Below are 19,306 nucleotides of genomic sequence, written 5' to 3'. Positions count from 1 at the left end.
CCCCCCCGCCCCCTCCAGGCTTGACTACTTGCCCGACTATGCGGAGCTACCTTCGAGTACAACCGCTATGAGTCTCACGACGAGCCTCTAGACCAAACCGACGAGAGTGGTGAAGACTTCGAGCAGTCGAGCGCTATTGATCACGAGGATGACTACCTTGTGCCTTCAAGTACTGTTCAAGAGTGTGAATCAGCCAGGACCTCAAGGTACTAACTATACCTACTTTAACTTGCTGGACAAATCAGCCACCAAGCTTACCGTCTCCGAAAGATTTGACATTTTACCCATCTTCGTTGTTTTTCAATACCTATCTCCCAGAAAGGGATATTTATTACAAAGTAAGTCTCGAATAATTCAACACAGCAGTCGACTAACTCTTCCACCACAACCACCGCATTCACATCACAGACTTTCACTTTACCTTTCTCTCCACTATCTCGCAAGTACGCAAGACAGGATAGAACCGAAATGACGAATACACACGAGCAGCAACAAACTTGCCAACCTCTCCATCGCCCAACATGGCGATCATCAAACGGACTCGGCCGTCTGCGCAACCGCTTCCAGAACCTGCCAACGGAGGTCCTGCTCGTCATCATAGAGCACGTCCTCCAGCCCGAGGCTCAAAAGCCGAAAATGCAAGCCCTCGCGGAGCATCTCTACCTCGGCCTCCTCAACGACAGATTCCGGGAGTTGATGACACCCATCCTCGAGTCCCACGTGCGCAGCAACTTCTCCCGTAACACAAACGCAAGCATGGGCACGACCTCACAGACAGATCCGGGCGGGTTATACTCGTACATCCTCATCCTCTCCACGATAAGAGGGTTCCCCGAAGGAGTCAACGCAGCCCTGGACCTCGGCGCGGACATCAACGCCAACGACGGCATCGACAAGTCCCTCGCAGCCAACGAGATTCTCCGCGGCAAGCCGGAACCTAAGGGGTCATGCTTGACCTCCCTCCACTGGGCGGCCTTTAATCGTGATACTGCGATGCTCCGCCTCTTACTAGACCGAGGCGCCGACGTCCAACGCACGACGCACAGCTCCATCGACCGCAACCTGATCCGGACGCCGCCCCCGGATTCGCCCCCGAAGCCAAACAATCGCTGCAAAATCAATACGACGACGCGGGTGAATGCTCTGGGTTTCGCGCTGCAGGCGAATTACAGCCTCTTGCCTGGCGGCATGACGGAGCAGCAGCGGAAGGCGTTTGTGGTTGATCGCGATACGCGCGATGAGGAGGCTGTGAGGATACTCATCGAGGCGGGGTGTCCTGCTTCCGTTATGGTGCATCGGGAGCGGGAGTTCAAGGACGCCTGTGAGCTGGGGCGGTGGGGCGTTGCGCGGGATATCTTGGCGAATATGGAATGGAGGAGAAGGTGCGCTGAGAGGGATGAGTATAATTCGCGACCGTCTGCGCCATTGTCTCTTAAGCGTGTTGCTAGGGGAAGGAATCCTAGTCGGCGGGTGGTGGGCTATCATGCGAATGAGTGGTGATGCTGTTGAAGGATGCTTCCGAGGATAATGAGGTAATGGGAGAGAGGGAAGGGGCGAAATGTCTGCTCTTTTGTTGTTGATTTCCCCTGGAGGAGATTCTACTTCTGGGTTCACGATGGCGGCTGGTAGAGTTTGAGGAGTGTCTATCTGGAAGTCGTGATACGCAAATGCATACAGTCTCTGTACTAGCAGTAGCCGAGATTCTGTTCTGGCCTTGAGCGATCTCAGCCTTACTTCTCCGATATAGGAGAGATGTTCATATAGTAGAAGTATATTAGTATACACCTTCGTAGACATCACCTCAAGTCTGAAGTCCAACTCCATGACACTTTGCAACGTCTGACAGGCATCGTTTACATTTACCCACGGTTCAAATCAACCTCAGCTTCACCACATCCCTCTATACTATGAATACTCAACACTCCCTTCAAAAGGATAGGGATCCCTCACAACCCTACCGACCTGTGAATCCCAATCCGGATCGCCAATCCCATCCCCCTCCTCCTTATCTCCCTTCCACCCGCCGCGTGGCCTGGTCGTCCTCCCCATCTCCCCCCTCCCAGCCCGCCCCCCACTTCCCGCTCCATCACCACGTTCACCACCAGGCCCATCACCATCATCACCATGCCACACCCTCGCCACGCGCCCCTTTCCCCTCACCCCCTTCATACACCCGTTACTCAGCCCCAACAAGCCCGCGCTACCCAGCAAGAGCACGAGCAGCACCAAATTCCCCGCCTGCGAGACGTTGCCGCTGAAGATGGCGACGACGTACACGGCCAGCTTGGCCGTCGCCTCGAGGTAGCCCTGCACGGCCGTCTTTGCGAGGAGCCAGGCGTCTGTCGTCAGGGCGGCGAGGTCGTCTGCTGGGCCGCGCATGCGAATTTTGAGGGAGGGGGTTAGGGGGATGAGGTACTCTGTGAGTTTTGGTGGTAAAGACGATATGGCTATGCCGCCGTTGCCGTTGCCATTGCTAGCGAAGAACGCAGTGGCCGGCGGCGGAGGAGGAGGGGAAGGGGTGCGTTGTTTGATAATGTAGATGTTTAAGAGGCGGGATGTGATGAGTGCTAGGATCGATGCGAGACCCCACCCTTTGTGGGCGTTAGTTCGGCTTGTAAAGGATACTCCACCACCGAGATCTAGTTTGAGGTTGATTGTGGGAGAAGAGATCGCGATCAAGGGGGTTTGGTGGAAATCGAACGATCAAGGTGGGTTACCATGCAGAAGGGGGGAGCCAAAGACCCAGGAGGAAATGGGAGATGTTGGAAAATTTGGAACAAAGACTTACAGTCTGCTAGTAAAATCATGATAGTCAGCGCAGCAAACGTAAGAACCGGACTCGCGAGGTACAGCAAGTGACTCCCCCGCTCAAACTCCCACTCCGAACCGTGCTCAAAAGCTCGACCGCGTCGGTTCCGGCCCCGGCTCCGTTTCCGGCCGGTGGAGAGGGTGCCGACGTCGAGTGTGATGATCTTTTCCCCGCTGCCTCCTCCGCCTCCTACTACTCCGGTCCCGTAAGCCTCGATCCCACCGCCGCCGGCCAGCTTCTTCCTCTTGAGATCCTTCTCCCGCGCCCGTTCCTCCTGGACCCCAAGTCGGGAAAGAAACAACAGCATTCCCGGATTCGTCACCTTAACATCCTTCTTCCGCCCGCCGGGCAGTGCCTGCGTACCGAAGATGCCGGCACCGCCGTTTCCTCCGCCTCCTCCCGCGGCGGCACTCCCGTAGCCGAGTGCAGCGGACGTCTGGGCCGTGACTACACCGCTGGTCCCCGCGACGCTGTCGGCCGCTTGCTGATAATGCAACCCCGGCGCGAGGACCAGTGCGTCGAACCAGGACGACGTGCCCGTCAGCGCGGTACGGTTGGCGATGGTCTGTAGGTCCGCGAGGGCGACGAGCCCCGCTGCTGAGAGGGACAGGCCTGGGATGGGTTCTTTGGAGAGGACTGGGAAGGGCATGATGTCGGGTGCGGGTTTGCTCGCCCAGCCTTTGTTCTCTACAGGGCTCGACGAGGAAAATGCTTTTGAGGGTGGGAGCTGGCGTAGATCTCTTTTCTTGACTGGGTTTGATCGGCTTGAGCCTCACGCTGATGACGTGGTCGAGATCCCCGGCGGCGATTTTGTCACGAGGACGAGGAGGGCATGGTGTTGGCTTTCTCCGTTAGCGATGACAAAAGACAGGATGAATCACGATGAGCCCGGGATGTTGTCTCCATGAGCAGGCTGATACGCAAACAACGAAAGAAAGTTCCGTCCGAATGACCTTGGGTTGCAGGGTTGCATCCTGCTGCGGGCTGACCCTTTCGCCCCTCCATCCCACCCTCCATCTTGCCCCTCCTCTATCCGAGCTGCCTGGCATATCTAGCTCTCCGAATCTCCAAAGCCTCCCAGCCTCTCTCTGCTACCCCGACGCTATTACGTGCATGTGAAGTCGCAGCCAAGCTTGGAGCCGTTGCGAACGATGGCGCTGACGTTGGGTCCCCCACCTACCAACGCTAAGGTGTAGGTAGCTCGCGCCGGCGTTGATTGCTACTCCGCATCTAGAGAGTTCCGATTTCCTACCCCACCTACCATGTCAGACGCCGACCGGCCGGCCGGCGCCGGATAGACCCGTTTTGTCTCAGACAGAGCGAGTTTGCAAATAAGCTTAAGTCGAGGGAAACGACGCATTATTGGGTTGTGGACGTGAGACTTACTTAACGCTACAGCAACCTTTCAAGGGCTCTATCAAGGGCTGGAGAAGAGCTAGGTTCTGGGAACAGCTCCGAGTCAGATGTGCTTCAAGTTGATCGGTCTGCTCTAGTACTGCGAAGTTGAGAGATTGGTCAGTGTTCAAGGCATCGCCTTCGGCTTTGCTTTGAAGCCCGTTGTCATCGGACGAGACTCTATGATGTGTCTAGTGGTCATACCTATGGAAATGAGCAGATGGTACAATGAAATAAACCGGAGTGTGCCTCAAGTACCCCATGATGAGTATGAGTTGAGCTGGATGCGCCTCTTTATCCTACCTTATCTGAAAGCGTCCAAAATGCCCAGTCAGATGGCCCTCAGCTTTTGGGATACATTTAGACCTTGCCTTTTGTCGTTATAGTGAATAGAGACTCGAGCTCTGGCATTCAGTGGCTGCCTCGTGAAAGAGCCACCTGATAAGCTGATTTCACTATGCCACTTGTATCTCGCAAGTAGGAAAACCAATTGATTCAGGTGTATAAACCGGTAACTTGGGAAGTAGACTTCATAGACCAAGGAAGTGAGGCCCGTACCTAGATAATCTGTCATCGACAGTAGGTCGTTCATCTTTTGATCGTCGTACCTTTTTCCCAATCAGAGCTCGGTGGTTTTTGAATGGTCAGCCACATCCATGGAAACTCAGCAAGTCAGAACTTGATGAAGGACCCTTGCTCTGTGAAGTATATAGCTAGCGAAGCTTTCGAAGACCCTGATTGAAGCAAGTCCTGACTTTCGTGGCCTTTTGGATGGCCCTAGGCAATACCACTCTCACGGGAACTTCTATGGAGAGACTCCATCCAGCTTATGGACAGAACGATAGCCAAATGATGTCCCATCAAGTTGTGTCGACCTCGAACACATCCTTTTCAAAAGACTCAAAACCCAGTTTAAGTTCATCCATATTAACAAGTTAGAATCCGTTATGGATGCATCAGGAGAAGATAGTTCATCCGCGCCAACGATCCCAGCCGCAACAGCAGAAACACCACATCAACCTTCCATTAATGCCTAAAAAACAAACCGAAAACACCTCATGATATCCTCCCTCGAAATCATCGCCCACAACCTCTCACAAATACGGCCCCAAGATCTCCATCGTCAAATCCCACACCTTCCCCTGCACATTCCCCCTCAACTCCACCAAAGCACTCTCGCTATACGAAACCTCCCCCTTATGATTTACCAAAAACAACCCATTCCTCCCCTCCTCCCCCCTCGTGTTCTTACATCCTTTCTCCTTCCCGTCCCCCTCCTTTTCCCCTTTCGGTTTCCCACCAAACCTCCCACAAGTCGCCAAATAAACATGCCTCTCACCCGCCTCCCTCTCCTCAAACCCCATCACCAAAAACAACGGCCTCAGCAAATTCGTCAGCGGGAACGGACTCCACCACGTCGGCGTGTGATACCGCGCCATGTTCCCCGTGTCCACGGCGCCAGGCCAATTATGGACAAAAGACACCCCCGCGTTGGCCGGGTCGGAGGCGAGCCTGTCTAGGAAGAGGGTGTTCATGATTGACATGTGCGTCTGCGTCTTGAAGCCGAAGAGTCTGCTGCTGTTGGTGTTGCTGGGGGACGAGCGGGTGAGGTTGAGGTCTGTTGCGTCGATGCGGGTGGAGAGCATGCTGCCTGCCAGGACGGTGAGGACGCGCGGGGAGGGGCTTGGGCCGGGGGAGGATAAGGATGCGGAGGCGGAGGCGCGGAGGAGGGGGAGGAGGTGGAGGGTTGCGAGCATGCGGGAGTAGTACTCCAGGGAATGGCAGACATCTATCCCTTCCGCAGTATCTAAACCGAAATCAGCATCTTCACTCAACTCATCCATATACCCCCTCTCATCTTGCACAGAAACAAGCGAAACCTCTCATCAAAAACTCACCATTCCGCCCCCCAAAAGGCGCATACCCAGCCGTCAAACACAAAAAATCGAGACTCGTCTCTTTCGCTTTCACAACCTCACAAACCCTTCTCGTCTCCGCCAGCAACGAGACCTCGGCCTCGAGCCAAATCAGCTCGGCACGCGGGTTCTTCTGCCGCAGGTCCTCGAGCACGGGTCTCATCGCCGGCTCCGTGGCTTTGCGGCCGGCGATGTAGACCCGTATGGGAAAGCCGAGGGATACCAGCTCGATGAGGGTGAGCTTGCCGAGGCCTGACGTGCCGCCTAGGAAGACGGCCGTTCGGGGCGCGGTTCGGGATGTAAGGGCGGCGTTGGAGTGTTGGACCTGGGCGCGGGTGACCATTTTGTGTATCTTTTTTTGGTTTGTATGTTTCTTGTATGACTGGTTTTCTTACAAAGAAGTTTGATTCAAGAAGAGGAAAGATGTAACAGCTGACTTGTGTCGTAAGAGAGCGCGCGACCAAATCTACTGAAATTCATCGCCTTTTCATCATCTTTATACATCATTCGCAGGAGGTTCGCATAGCTTCGCATTCTTCACCGGGTTAGCACCACCGGGATAGTAGAAAGCGGAGTTTGCTGACGCGCTAGTGGGAAGGAACTAACACCACATGCAAGCCCATCGGAGCATCACTCTGTAGTGTTGCCTAAGGTACCTTACCTTAAGGTGACTTATGGATGGGCGTATTATCATTGCGCATTCCATCAATGACTTGACCAATCATATCAAAGTCTCAACACTTGCGTTGGCGAGACCACTTCAAGCCAGAGGGGAAACTCGTGTGTTCCAACTTCCAGCTTATGAACGCCGAACATCCGGGCGCGGGCGTGGAAAGTGGAGGTGGAGTTTTGCGCCCCTTCGCATTCCCGATCCGGTAAGCGAAGATACTCCACTTCTCCGCGGTCGTCGGCCGGTGGCTAGTGGGCCTCCTTCCGGTCATGAGAGTTGGTGAAGCCAGTGTCTCTCTTGCAGTTCTCAAAATCTCTCCTCGACATAAGGTACCTCATCTCAGGGGCGAAGGATGCAATGAATGTCAACTTCCTCTCACCCCTTGTTATCAGAAAAATTCGGACATGATGAATGATTACTTCTACAAAAGTGCACGATTCCGGGGCCAAAAGGGTTGTCTTGACGAAAGGGTATGTGACGTAGTCCGGGTTAACATCTGGTTTGGCCAGCGGTTCGGGGTGTAGTCTATCCCGTCGGAGAAATAAAGAATTGGGAGATTGTTAGTGCAAAATGTGCTTACACGCTGACCTGGAGCCTGGAGGACACCCAAAGAGGACGCAGAATCATTACGGTGAGGGAGTGACGGCCAAGTCATCTGCATAGAACTCTTGAGACAGTAGCTCGCCATAACATTCTGCGTCATGTTTTCTCCGAATCCGCGTCAATGACTCTTGTGCGATCCACGAGACCATGAGTGAGCGGGACAAGAGCAGACACAACGAACCCTAAACAATCCGTCAGGAGATGATTCGGAAAGTCTTCAAGTTTTCGCAAAGCCTCCTCGCCTCCTGTGTCCACCAATAAGCAAGTTTGGCGAGAATGAACCAATGTTTCGTGATACGCGGCTGGGGTCTCGCGCGCGCTCTCCATCATCAAGGGGGTCTCCACGTTTCGAGTCGTCGATCATGGGCTGAGTATTCGTACACGACATGATCAGAATCTGAAAGGTCCTGAAAGGAAAGGAAAAAAACAATCATTTGGCGGCATATCACTTGCCTTAAATACGATTGCTGGCTATGGAAAGATGCATCGCCACGTTTAGACGCCAGGCTTTCGATACTCTTTCGCTTGTTGTTGTTCACTTATGGTAACCGTCGACACTTCATTGCGATTAGGGCCTGGGCAGTAGAAGCTTATTTTGCTGGTGTCTCTCGGCGGACAATAGAGGCCTGCACTAGCGAGCGGAGAGGCACGGCGGGACAAGCAGCCAAGTGCCAAGTGCTGCAGGGCACAATGGAACGTCGAGACGCCGAGAAGTGCGACTAGGACAGGACCAATCGCCAATTTCCAGCCCTGGAAGAATTAAGGATGTCTCACAACAAGGGGCAGAAGCAAGCTTGCTTAGGTTGCAACATGCGGAGAAGAGTTCTAGTACGACGTCGACTGCTCTCAACGCAACGGTAAGTGCTTGGCGACATCGGTATCCGCAGTGTGAAAGGTGCGTGTTCCGGACCACCTCTACCGGAGCAGAGAGCTGGCATCCGAATTGGGGCGAGTGGTCTGCTTCGGGATGCGAGGGACGCGAGGGATACGCATGTCTAGCTCAACTTCTCCTTTGCGATGAAAGAGTATGACTCTAATGCCCAGGGGCACTTCACTGTCCTCGCTACAAGCCAAGCCAACTTACTCCGGAAAGACTCCGTCACGAGTGCCGTCGTCACAGCTTCATCATGCTTATAGAATCATTGTTCTGAAGGAGCGGCGATTGTCCGTTCGCTTACCCTCTTTTGGCGCATTGCTTTCTCTTCAGGCATGTGCTCGGAGCCAAAGAATCGATACACGAGTTCCATGTAGACAGAATCTTAAGTGGCGAGAGAATCAACGCCAGTGTTTCTCGCTGAGACGTCCCAGCCGCGGTGCGGTTCATCCTGGGTCAAGTGACAGCGACAGCGTAGACACTGCAGATCTTGCGGATGTTGGATGAACCGACTGACAGTGACAACTTGACAAGCCGAATGTTACGGGCGGTGCTGACGAAATATGAGGAGAAGTCGTCTTGGCTCACGCTCGCCGATGACCAGACACCAGCTGCGTGGTTTATGCGTCGCAGAAAAACTGGCTGGAAACCCTTGGTGATGATGGAGATGACGACGTCCTTGGCCACCAAGACGGCATTCGGGATTCGCCAAGCCCACTCTGCTGAAGACTGTCGTTGGACCTTATGGGTGACGTCGCATTCAGATTGAGTTCTCTTGATGATGATGGAGACGAAAACGCTGGGCGACTTGGCACGTCGTCGGCAGAGATGGGGTCCCAAACAAATAGCGAAAGCGAAGACCAGCGCCAATGTCGAGTTGAGCGAGTTGCGCGCCGGACACCAAGGACGGACCGTCGAGTGGTCTAGGCAGAGGGAAAGAGGGACAGAGCGTCAGGCCTTCCCAGCTGAAGGGTAACTCTTTCTGCTCTCTGTGGGGATCGAGAACCAGGTCGTTCAGTTAGGACCACAGCCAAAAGGCTGGCCGGCAGGCAGATACTGGGGTGAAGCCGTGAGCGGTGAGCCTGAAAGGACTCGAGGAGATGGGGATAGCTTCTCAAGTTCCCATGTCGTCGCTAAAACATCAGACGCGGTTCCGGTAGACGCTGGGACTTGGCGCCAAAGGAGGGGCCGTCTGACGTTTGGAGCGCGCCAAGAAGCTTCAGATGAAGGCAGGCGGTGCCGACGGGGAGGTCGAGACGGTCGGCGGGAACGCGGAGAGGGATGGCATGGCTGGCAAATGGGGCGCGGCGAGGCGTGGTATTGGTGATGGACAGTTGCGTGGGTGGTAGAAGTCCGAACTTTGAGGACGTACTCCCGTGACTCCGTAGACCGTAGACGGTAGGCAAGTAACAAGGTAGGTTGAGTCACAGGCTGGCGTAGCTGGTAGAGAAGGAAGGGACCGGGGCTGAAGAGCAGACGAATACTACCGCGCAAGCGACGTCGTTGAAGACAATTGGTGAAGTTGAGATGCGGAGGTGGAGGTTTGTCGCAGGCCCCAGCAGTTTGGAAAGGGCGTGAGACGCGCCCAGAAGAAATCAGGAGGTGCAAGACTTGGCGAGAGGCGCGGCCGGCGAACGCAAACGCAGCCCAGTCCTCAAGCGGTCCATTGGTACCTTAGGCAGCCTACTCCCTACCTTACAGCAGGTAGAGGCGCTGTAGTGAGGATTAAGCGAGGGGACTAGCGGACACCGTGGGTAGCCTAACCTGGTTCAAGGCAAGTTATCCGTTGCAGGGAAGATGTTTCCAGTGGGTGTACCGCCTGGATGGAACGCTAGGGTGCACAGCGGCCAGGCGCTCTCCCACATCACGACGCTTCCTCATTGGCAGTTTTCCATCGCTTAGCTTAGTCAGTTCTGGACTTTGAGCCGTACTTGAGGTTAACCTCCCCGTCTGCTGTCAAGGACACATGGTGGCGGCTCACATATCGCAAGCCATCACCAAGTTGACCCCTTCCACTTCCGCCCCAGTTTGACTTGGCAGCCATTTAAGCTCTTGGCCCTGCAAAAATCAGCTGTTTTCTTCCTCCCTACCCCTTCTTCCTGTCATCCCTTCTCACAAGCCTCTCACCTCCCAACAGGATCCAACGTCTTTTCAGTCTGAACGTGTCTGTCAGACAAGTTGTCGGGCTCTCTTCCGTCGTCATCCATGGACTGTAGCTTGGCTGCAACGCAAGAAGGAAGGAACCTAAGTAACCTGGAGTGCAATATGCGTAAGGCAGGAACGTGCTTCATCTGAGGTGCTTCAGCCTCGCACCGGGTCTTGCCACGCAGTCAACTTAACTTGCTCTTTCCTGCTGCGGTCTGGAACTGGCTGCTGTGTGTCCTATGCGTCGTCTCACCACGGGGTGACGGTTGGGAAAAGTGGACCCGAATGCCCCTGTGTCGTCCGAACAGACTCAGCGTGACAGAGACAGGCAAGAGCAGGAGGTCGTGCATGGCTTAAAGGCTGTTAAGGTTTAGAGCGCTACCAAAGGTGAACAAGGTTTTTCTGACGGCTGCCTCATCCCTGGTTGCTTCCTGCCATTACACAGCACCTTACCTTACTCTTGCCATATCTGCCACGCGTACGAGTAAGAGCAAGACGATGGTTCTTTAGAGCTTGCATCTACCGGGCTACCTTACCTACTTTTTGCCCTCACCTTACTTGGAAGGAAAGAGCAAGCTTGGGCCTACCTCACCTTACCTCAACCTGAAGTTGCTGCCCAGACCATACCTTACGCAGGCATCGCACCTACCAGCTTTTCTTTACATCTCTAACGCCCTCACTCAGCCGAGGAAGGAGACACATGCGGATACCTTCTTGAGTAAGGTAGTAGGCAAACACGGATAACGCAGCACAGGGTACTCCGTACTCCGTACTTTCCTTCCTTTCCTACCTTAAGGTACTCAGCCAGCCCGTAACACGTGGTTGAGGGAAAATCCGAGAGATACGTACCCAAAGCCATCCTTGCCATTGCACCTTCCATCCATACCTGAAGGTACTGCGTACCTACCCAGGCAGGCCGTGTCTGAGTCTCGTGCTCCAGTGGCAGGTGCTGCTACTCCCCGCCTACCAAGCTCTTGGTATCCTCTTGGATGCCTTGGACGAAGAGCCTCAATTCTTGACTCCCGTCTTCCCCTAGACATCACTCCCGCATATGATAGTCCTCCGGCTTCGACTTGGCCAACACCGCTCTTGTCGTCGATCCTTCCGAATGCTTATTTTTAGCCACCCTCCCGCTTCTTGGGAATCACTTGGGTAAATGCAGTCATTCAGCATCACCTAACATGATGGTGTTGATATCCAGCCCGTCGTCTCAACAAGATCATCGCTAAGATGATCTTTGGTAAGGGGGCTTCGTCTCCGTCCGAACCAGCGCTTCTCTCCCACAGCCGTCACTTCAATCAACTCCCACGTTGAGACTCGTGGAACGCGCATCGCAGGGGTCTTCTCTCCAGCTGTTGACTTGGCCAAGCACCAGACTCATAAAGTGGCCATATTCCCCACAACCCCGTCCAACCCTCCGGAGCCTGGCAGTTTCACCCTGGCGACGTACTCCCATCCTGTCAACTCGACCAGGGTCGCAGGGCCCCCTGGCTTCCGCTCTCTTGTCCAAACGGCCCTCCTTCTAGCCTCCTCCTCCGTCTCAATAGCCTCGCCCGGCCTTGGCCGCCTGCTCTCAATCATTGATCCTGGTCCATAGTCCAGATGACATGCAGTCGCATTGGATGGAGAAGCTTGAAAGCCCCCCTCCCATTCTGCGCCAGAAACATGCCCGCGATACCATGGGAAACGGAGGCGCTCATCCCCAAACACAGGGAATCCTAAACCTCATTCATCAACCCGTTCTCTTTTTCCTTCTGAGCCTCTCACTGCTCCTCAACACCCTGGATGAAGCACATGCCAAGATCCTCACCATGATCCCGTCCCTCGCTGCTTATCCGCCCCGGCCATCTTCGCATGGGTTCTTGCCTATTGATACTATTCTTGGACCTGTGAGGTAGATCATCAAGATAACCAGCCCTCGACTACAGTCTTACAGATCATAAGTATATAGACATCATGCCATCTTGATGCAAACATACTCCTTCTCTCGGCTCATCTCGTTCTTCATCTCCATCATCTGTCTTTTCTTTCACCTTCAACTTCTCTTCTCGTTCGTTTCGTTTCTTCCCCTAGAGGGCTGGTCCTACGTTTTTCTTCAATAATCTACTTTTTTGTAACTCGCTTCTATTCTTCCCTTCCTTCGATCCTTTGTAGGCCCCCCACGCGCTGGTCCCGTATCCTACCTTTAGCTCAATATGTCTTCCCGTCTCATCACCTTCGGCTTCTTCGCCGCCTCTATCTCCCAGGTTCTGGCCTCGTGCGCCTATGGAACTCACTTGGATCCTCGCGCTGAGGAGGGAAAGGTCAAGGTCAACAACTTTGCTTACACCGGCAGCAATGTGAGTGCTCTCTCTCCTAGAAGCCGCACACCTCAATACTAACAATGTCGTCAAGGGCCCCTTGAACTGGGTCGCTCTGGATACTACTGCCAACCAGCTGTGCGCCACGGGAACCACCCAGTCCCCTATCGACATGGTGGCCGGCTCCTTCAACGTTCTCCCCGGAAGCTCCATCAACCTCCAGATCCCCGACATGGCCGATGGCACCGAGTTCGAGAACTTAGGAACCACCGTTGAGGTTATCGCCAAGGGCGGATCGATGCAAGTTGGAGGCAGCAACTTCACCCTGCAGCAGTTCCACTTCCACTTGCCCAGTGAGCATCTCGACGCCGGAAAGAGCATGGCTATGGAGATGCACATGGTCTTCGAGGGTGCCAACCAGGAGATTGCCGTCATTGGTACCTACATCGACCTGGAGCAGGGCGCTGCCGCTGCTGCCCCCGCCGCCCCTGTCGCCGAGGCTGCTCCTGTTGCTGAAGCTGCTCCCGCTGGAGGAAACGCAACTGCTGAGCGCCGCACCAAGCTGGCCCGCCGCGCTGCTACTGGAGCCGCGGCCGAAGCCCCGAAGGCTATCCCCGCGATGGGAACCAACCCGATCAAGGCCGAGGCTGCTTCTTCTAGCCTTCTCGAGACCGTCTTCTCTTCCCTCGGTGCCATCAAGGAGCCCGGTACTGTCACCAAGACTGGCGCGCTGAACATGCAGGAGGTCGTCACTCTTCTCTCTGCCGGCAGCTTCCAAAGGTACGATCCACGTCTGACAGTCCTCTGATTTCCAATGTCTAATTCTTTTGCAGCTACATGGGTTCCCTCACTACTCCTCCCTGCTCTGAGGGTGTTCAGTGGCTCGTCTCAACTCAGCGCCTGATGGTCCAGCCCCAAACCTTTACTGCCGTCCGTGATGTCATTGGCTTCAACGCCCGGTTCCCCCAGAACACCCTCGGCCAGGCCAACATCATCCAGGTCGCCCAGCAGAGTCTCACTAGCGCCAACATTGCCAACCCCGTTGCTGCTGCTCCCGCTGTCGCTGCTCCTGTTGCCGCTGCGCCCGCCGCTCCCGCTGCTGAGGCTGCCAAGGAAGCCGCTCCCGCCGCCGCCCCGGCCGCTCACGCCTAAACGATCAATAATGGTCAGCCGGCGAGGACAGCGAAAGAATCAGCGTCGCGAAGTATCATTGCGACTCAGCTGACGCAGTAGGCTGGGACAGGATGTGCAAGGATGCTCGATGCCTGTTTTGAGTTCAAGTGTATCCTGGTCTCATGCCGATGGATGGAGGAAGGCCGACGGAAAAGCAGTCCCCCGGGCGCTGCGTTTACAGCTGGGACAAGATAACCATAACACCAGCCAGCTGCGCGCATTTGTACAGACATGACTAATTGACGGAAAGTTACACCTGGGCAGTGATCTTTGGACTTTCACTTGTGTATTTGGTACGTGGGTTGATCTGTAATTACCGATGCCTCTCCGATGAAGCCCAGTCCCAACGAGTTCAAGTGCAGAGAACAATACCGAGACAGCGGACAGGGGGGGAAATACCACGGGGCTATGGGGTCACAACGCATAGCAGTTTGCTGAGTCAAGAAGCATAATGGTGAAATAATGATAAGATGGGCATAGATAGCCAGACAGAGATAAAAGTAACACGAGTCAACTGCAGTGTATCTCACCTTTCCAAGTGACCATGTACCCCAGCCCCAGTGCGCAAACCCGGATAGAGGTCGCCGTCGGAAATCCTGGGTGAACGAGAACGAGTTTATCAGAGATCACGGGCAGAGACATAATTCCAAAAGAACGCTCTTGGTGTTTGGCCAAGATCCCAAGACAAGTGAAAATAGAAGCGGCATTTTCTCAAGTTTCTGAACCTGATCAATCTGGAAGAAGATCCAGGACACCTCAAGAGCCGCAGCGACTTTTTAGAGAGAGCGTTTCGCGTATCTTGTTAAACGCTCTTGGTGGCCGGCTTGGCGGCTACCGATTGATTGGGCGGCTCTTTTTTCTTGAGATTCAGTGTATGACTGCCCGTTTTCGGGTTTGCCTCGCAAGGATCTGCTGGATTTGAGGGGATCTGTGCTTGGTGTTTGAGGGGCGCGACTCGTGGTGGCTGGACACGGGATGTAGGGAAGTAGGGAGTTGCTGGAGGACTAATGCGCCGGTCCGGGTCGGTCGGTTCGGCAACTTTTGCATAGGGGGCGAGAGTGAGGGGGAAGAGGGAATGGCCAAGAATAAGGTGCCGGCCGGTGACGATATTTCCACGTCGCGTTTGGGGAGGCGAGTAAATCGTCTTGGGGGCCAAGGGCCAAGCTGTCAGGTGTTTTTGCTTGGGGTGTGTTGTGTTTGTATCGTTTATATTAAACGTTTACATTTCAATCCAGATCTGAGCACTACTCGTTGAGGTACGTAAGGCGAACTACTAGCCGTGGTCTATGGTAAGAATCAGCGTCTAACGCGCATCTGCAATGTAAATCTAGGAATATGGTTTGGGGTATATAAGAACAGTTTCGATCGTGCTCTGGGTCTTTTTAAGGCACAGCACCACTAGCGACAAAATTTCTCGCCTGGCGGATGCGATATGCTATTCTCGCTGCGATGGCAATGTGTTATTGGATGTCGTGTTTTCTCAAAGGGAAGACGCAGCAGTCGTGGTTCGGGGACAAGGTGACAATTCAGACTCTAGGGAGACACCGCTGCGCTCTATCTTGGGAATGGAGGGATGGAATACGCACTTGGTGAAAGGCCGCGACGGCGGGCAGTGACGGGTGGGTGATTTAGGCAAGTAGATGTAAGTACGGACGGGTTAGAGAAGGTCAACCTTCTTGGGCTAGATACTTGCCTGGGGCGAAGTTCTTCTAGAAAAAAACCAAAGTGCTGGAGGATCACACTGGTCTTTGCTCCCTGCCCCTGGTGGACTTCTTCAATGGCTTTGGTTCTTGCTGTTCTTTATATAAGGTAGCCCTACGATGATCAGAATTTTTTGCGTGGTTGGGACCATGTGCCCAAAGGGAGAACGGGGCAAGGACGTAGAGTGGCCCACCGTTCTTGCCTCGCCGAATTGCCGTATGACGATTTAGAAGAGGATGGACGACAATTTTGTATCTCTGATCTTTGGCTCACAATGTGATACGGGTAAATAGTCGTTGTAGGTAGTTGATGGGGCGATTTCTTCACAGCGTAGCCGGTGGGCTGGTGATGCATGATGGCTCATCCGGGTTAGGTGGACCCGCCCATCGGCGCCGGGCCCGATATTGGCTAGACATGTGGGGCCGTGACGGTAGCGCTTACCTTCATCAACATCACCTTCCCTTACGGGTTGATTGAGAAGGCAGATCTACGCACCCCATTCAGGTCTTATAAAGGCCTCAATTAGAAAGAAAGATATAAAGACAAGACATCAAACCTGTGTTCTTCCTTGACCATATTCATTCCGCGTCAACTGACAACAGTAAAATCACAAGAACCGATCCCTCCACCAAAAGTCTCAAAATGGCCGGCCCCGCGGCGAACCTCCCACCCCTCCTCACACCAAACCAACTCCTCGCCTTCACAACATCCCTCAACCTCCCACCGCCAACCCACACAGAACCTCTCACAGTAACAGCAGCCTTCCACAGCATCTACCTCCTCCACTTTTCCCCTTCAGATGCCACGCACCTCGCACCGGCGCGTCCCAACGCAGACGGCACCGTAACGCTCGTCCTCCGCGTCGCAGGCCGCCACTTACCACGCATAAAGACAGAAAACGAAGTCGCCGTGATGCGCTGGGTCCGGCAACACACCGCCGTCCCCGTGCCCGCCGTGCTGCGCTGGGATTCTTCTTGTGAGAACGTGCTGGGGTACGAGTTTACGCTGTTGGAGAGGGTTGACGGTGTGAGTGCGGATAAGGTGTTTTGGGAGCTGGGGGAGGTTTCGAGGAGGAGGCTTGTTGAGCAGCTTGTGGGCTTTCTCGCAGAGCTGTGGGAAAGTTCGAAGGGTGGTGCGTGGAAGCATGTTGGCGGGTTGAGGGTCGATGACGAGGGGGAGGTGGTGCCGGGCCCGGTTGTGGATGAGTGGTTTTGGATGGAGCCTGAGATTTCGCGGTGCTGGGAGGGGGAGACGATCGAGACGTTGAATCCTGTTGGGGGCGCGTTCTCCGGGTGGGCGGAGCTTCTGGATAAGAGCGTCGAGAAGTATATCTACGCTATTGGGAGGCACGCTTCGCTCGAGTGGATGAGGGATCTTGTGCCGCGTTTGGAGGAGTATAGAGAGTATGTTAAAATTCACGCGGACGAGGTGGATGATACGTGGTATGTACTCTCGCACAGGGACCTGCACCTCGCGAACGTCATGGTGGACGGGGAGGGAAACGTGACGGGGATTTTGGATTGGGAGTTTGGTGGGGTGGTGCCTGGGCCGAGGTGGGATCCGCCGAATGCGTTTTTGTATCCTTGGGGTGGAGGAGATGATGAGATGGTGGCCAAGGCGGAGAGGGAGAGGATGAGGGGGTGGGCGAGGGAGGTTTGTCGGGAGAAGGGGATCGAAGGGGAGGTTGTGGCTGGATGGCCTTACAAGGGCGTTCAGGAGACGGTGCAGAAGGTCGTGAACTTTACGAGGGCGATATGTGAGGTTTGTCCTAGAGGGAAGGAGGAGAAGGCGAAGGTGTGGAGAGTGAGTCTGGAGAGCGAGTTGACGAAGCTGGGGTTATGATCGGTAGCATGTTGGATGTTTATAATGAGAAGTCGCATTTCAACTATTACAATAGATTCGAGGTATTTCTAGCGCCATATACACATCAGAATAACTCCTAATAGACAAATTCATCCGCAACGCCGCAGGTATCTCGAAAGAACAGGTCCGTATACTCTCCTCCCCCCCCCCCCCTCCCCACTAAACTCCTCATGCTCTTGTTCAAGCATCGCATGCTCACCTTCTAGCCCGACCTAAACTATCTAACCTTGATGCCGGCCTACTTCCATCCAGCTCAGCATAGTACTGTGGAACAGGCAGCTCTGTCACTTCTTGCCGATTCCTACCATGCTGGTGTACGTAAAGCTCGTGATATCGCGGCGCGGGAGACGTGAATTTATTCGTCTCAAGAGGCCTCGCATGATATTCTTCGACGACTGGCACAGTTTCTCCTGCCCTTCGCTGCTGCTTGCGCTTCCTACGCCAAAAGAAGAACCCGAGGATGGCCAGCGCGATGACCCCTACCACAGCACCTACGCCGATTCCAATGGCGGTGGTCAACGGGAGGGCTGCGGGCTCGGGCGTCGATATCGCTCCTGAGGGCGAAAGTGTCGTGGTCGATGCAGTCTCTCGAGGCAGAGCGGGGGTATTGACATTGACTGCGTTTGTGGGTGTCGGAGTTGCGTCAGTGACAGTGACTCTTGCTATTGGAGTGGCTGCTGTCTCTTCGATATTCCATCCCAGCACTGCGATGGCACCAACGAAACCTGGTTGGGTGAGGGTTGACGTCACCATTGTCCAGCTTGAAGTATCTGGAGCGGATGTTGATGCATAGGTGATCACTGCTCCGGACAGGAGATCTGAACGGCAGTCTCCTTCAACCGAACCGGCAATACCTCTGATCAGAGTGTAGTCTCTACGACGACTAATCAGCAACGATCAACCGTATACTGAGAAACTCTCGATCACCAGCGACACTCACTGTGGGCAGCACATGGCAAGTGTACTGCTCGTATCGTTTTTGACCGACGTCGCAACCGTCACCCAGCGCTCAGGACATACCAGAGGCCCGATACTAACGGCAGTATGGCCCTCGCCGTCGTTGAGGCCGAGGCGTCCTTGCTCCCACCACGTTGTGACTGCTGGCGGCGCGCATCGTACTCTGGTGTCAATGTCGATGCCGTAACCTGGGTCATACGCTGCGAGAGAGAAGCCGTTGAGGCGATAGATGGTCGAACAGCTCGTCGGTGGTGTGAAGGCGGTCGGAAGCGCTATGAAAGACGTGACGGTGCCGTTCTCGTCGGTCACAGCGGGATATGCTGTCGCCATTGTCACCGAAGCCTACAACCTGCGATAGCCATGTAATAAGATAGTGATGGCAAGGAAGAAAAGCCGATCAAGCTGCTGAGGCCTTTGGCTTAGGGAACTCGACGAAGGCGAAGTTGATCTACCTGTTGCCAATGCTGTAGGTTGAATGCCCACAGGTTGCTTTTCAAATGGGTGGAACCGACATGCTAGTATTCTCGCATCGGTCTTACATAATGAGTCCCTGCAATATCGTGCTGTCTTCCTTTGTTGGTTCTGAATTCAATTGCCATGTTTAGACAGCGAGGGCTCTTTTTGGCCTGTATTGTAGATGTGAGCCATGCGTTGGCCAGGCCTGAGGTGCGATCTGGAGAAATTGTCCAGCGCTTGCGTCTCTCGAGAAAACAGGCCCCAACAACATGCCATGTGAAGGCAAGGTAGGTAGGGTAGTCTTACGGCCGCAGTTTCCTAAGCGTAGCGCGCGGCACAAGATGGAAAGAACCCCCCCCCCCCCCGAGTAACGAGCTCCAACATCGTGCAGTTTTGTGGAACCTGGGCGAATGGCATCTTGAGATCTCGGGCTGCCAAGATTCA

At 54.5% G+C, this 19,306-nt stretch overlaps 9 protein-coding genes across 9 annotated transcripts, besides 1 other annotated feature; 4 read left to right on the top strand and 5 right to left on the bottom strand.

The window, feature by feature from the left end:
- Window positions 1–468: 468 nt before the first annotated feature.
- On the top strand, window positions 469–1,500 carry CTAM01_09672 (uncharacterized protein; the record flags this gene model as incomplete). The annotated part of the gene is made up of 1 exon (XM_060525689.1): window positions 469–1,500. One exon carries the CDS (start codon window positions 469–471, stop codon window positions 1,498–1,500), a length of 1,032 nt encoding a protein of 343 aa, XP_060379758.1.
- Window positions 1,501–1,905: 405 nt separating this feature from the next.
- On the bottom strand, window positions 1,906–3,458 carry CTAM01_09671 (uncharacterized protein; the record flags this gene model as incomplete). The annotated part of the gene is made up of 2 exons (XM_060525688.1): window positions 1,906–2,591; window positions 2,789–3,458. 2 exons carry the CDS (start codon window positions 3,456–3,458, stop codon window positions 1,906–1,908), a joined length of 1,356 nt encoding a protein of 451 aa, XP_060379757.1.
- Window positions 3,459–5,298: 1,840 nt separating this feature from the next.
- CTAM01_09670 (uncharacterized protein) lies at window positions 5,299–6,463 on the bottom strand (the record flags this gene model as incomplete). The annotated part of the gene is made up of 2 exons (XM_060525687.1): window positions 5,299–6,011; window positions 6,103–6,463. 2 exons carry the CDS (start codon window positions 6,461–6,463, stop codon window positions 5,299–5,301), a joined length of 1,074 nt encoding a protein of 357 aa, XP_060379756.1.
- A 1,700-nt stretch (window positions 6,464–8,163) lies between these two features.
- On the bottom strand, window positions 8,164–8,331 carry CTAM01_09669 (uncharacterized protein; the record flags this gene model as incomplete). Its single annotated transcript, XM_060525686.1, has 1 exon — window positions 8,164–8,331. The coding sequence occupies one exon, from the start codon at window positions 8,329–8,331 to the stop codon at window positions 8,164–8,166; it is 168 nt and encodes a 55-aa protein (XP_060379755.1).
- A 392-nt stretch (window positions 8,332–8,723) lies between these two features.
- Window positions 8,724–10,474, bottom strand: CTAM01_09668 (uncharacterized protein; the record flags this gene model as incomplete). The annotated part of the gene is made up of 3 exons (XM_060525685.1): window positions 8,724–9,190; window positions 9,415–9,557; window positions 10,395–10,474. 3 exons carry the CDS (start codon window positions 10,472–10,474, stop codon window positions 8,724–8,726), a joined length of 690 nt encoding a protein of 229 aa, XP_060379754.1.
- A 1,168-nt stretch (window positions 10,475–11,642) lies between these two features.
- Window positions 11,643–11,726: a sequence feature (Short protein (CTAM01_09667, KAK1493040.1) was converted to a misc_feature.).
- A 365-nt stretch (window positions 11,727–12,091) lies between these two features.
- Window positions 12,092–12,310, top strand: CTAM01_09666 (uncharacterized protein; the record flags this gene model as incomplete). The annotated part of the gene is made up of 1 exon (XM_060525684.1): window positions 12,092–12,310. One exon carries the CDS (start codon window positions 12,092–12,094, stop codon window positions 12,308–12,310), a length of 219 nt encoding a protein of 72 aa, XP_060379753.1.
- A 297-nt stretch (window positions 12,311–12,607) lies between these two features.
- Window positions 12,608–13,864, top strand: CTAM01_09665 (tat pathway signal sequence; the record flags this gene model as incomplete). Its single annotated transcript, XM_060525683.1, has 3 exons — window positions 12,608–12,751; window positions 12,807–13,492; window positions 13,546–13,864. 3 exons carry the CDS (start codon window positions 12,608–12,610, stop codon window positions 13,862–13,864), a joined length of 1,149 nt encoding a protein of 382 aa, XP_060379752.1.
- Window positions 13,865–16,228: 2,364 nt separating this feature from the next.
- On the top strand, window positions 16,229–17,428 carry CTAM01_09664 (uncharacterized protein; the record flags this gene model as incomplete). Its single annotated transcript, XM_060525682.1, has 1 exon — window positions 16,229–17,428. One exon carries the CDS (start codon window positions 16,229–16,231, stop codon window positions 17,426–17,428), a length of 1,200 nt encoding a protein of 399 aa, XP_060379751.1.
- A 216-nt stretch (window positions 17,429–17,644) lies between these two features.
- On the bottom strand, window positions 17,645–18,736 carry CTAM01_09663 (uncharacterized protein; the record flags this gene model as incomplete). Its single annotated transcript, XM_060525681.1, has 2 exons — window positions 17,645–18,323; window positions 18,390–18,736. The coding sequence occupies 2 exons, from the start codon at window positions 18,734–18,736 to the stop codon at window positions 17,645–17,647; spliced, it is 1,026 nt and encodes a 341-aa protein (XP_060379750.1).
- Between the last annotated feature and the right edge of the window lie 570 nt (window positions 18,737–19,306).

Source organism: Colletotrichum tamarilloi, assembly GCF_030869305.1.
Source record: "Colletotrichum tamarilloi strain Tom-12 chromosome Unknown Scaffold_39.1, whole genome shotgun sequence".
NCBI lineage: Eukaryota > Fungi > Ascomycota > Sordariomycetes > Glomerellales > Glomerellaceae > Colletotrichum > Colletotrichum tamarilloi.
This window is presented reverse-complemented; position numbering and strand designations above follow the sequence as displayed.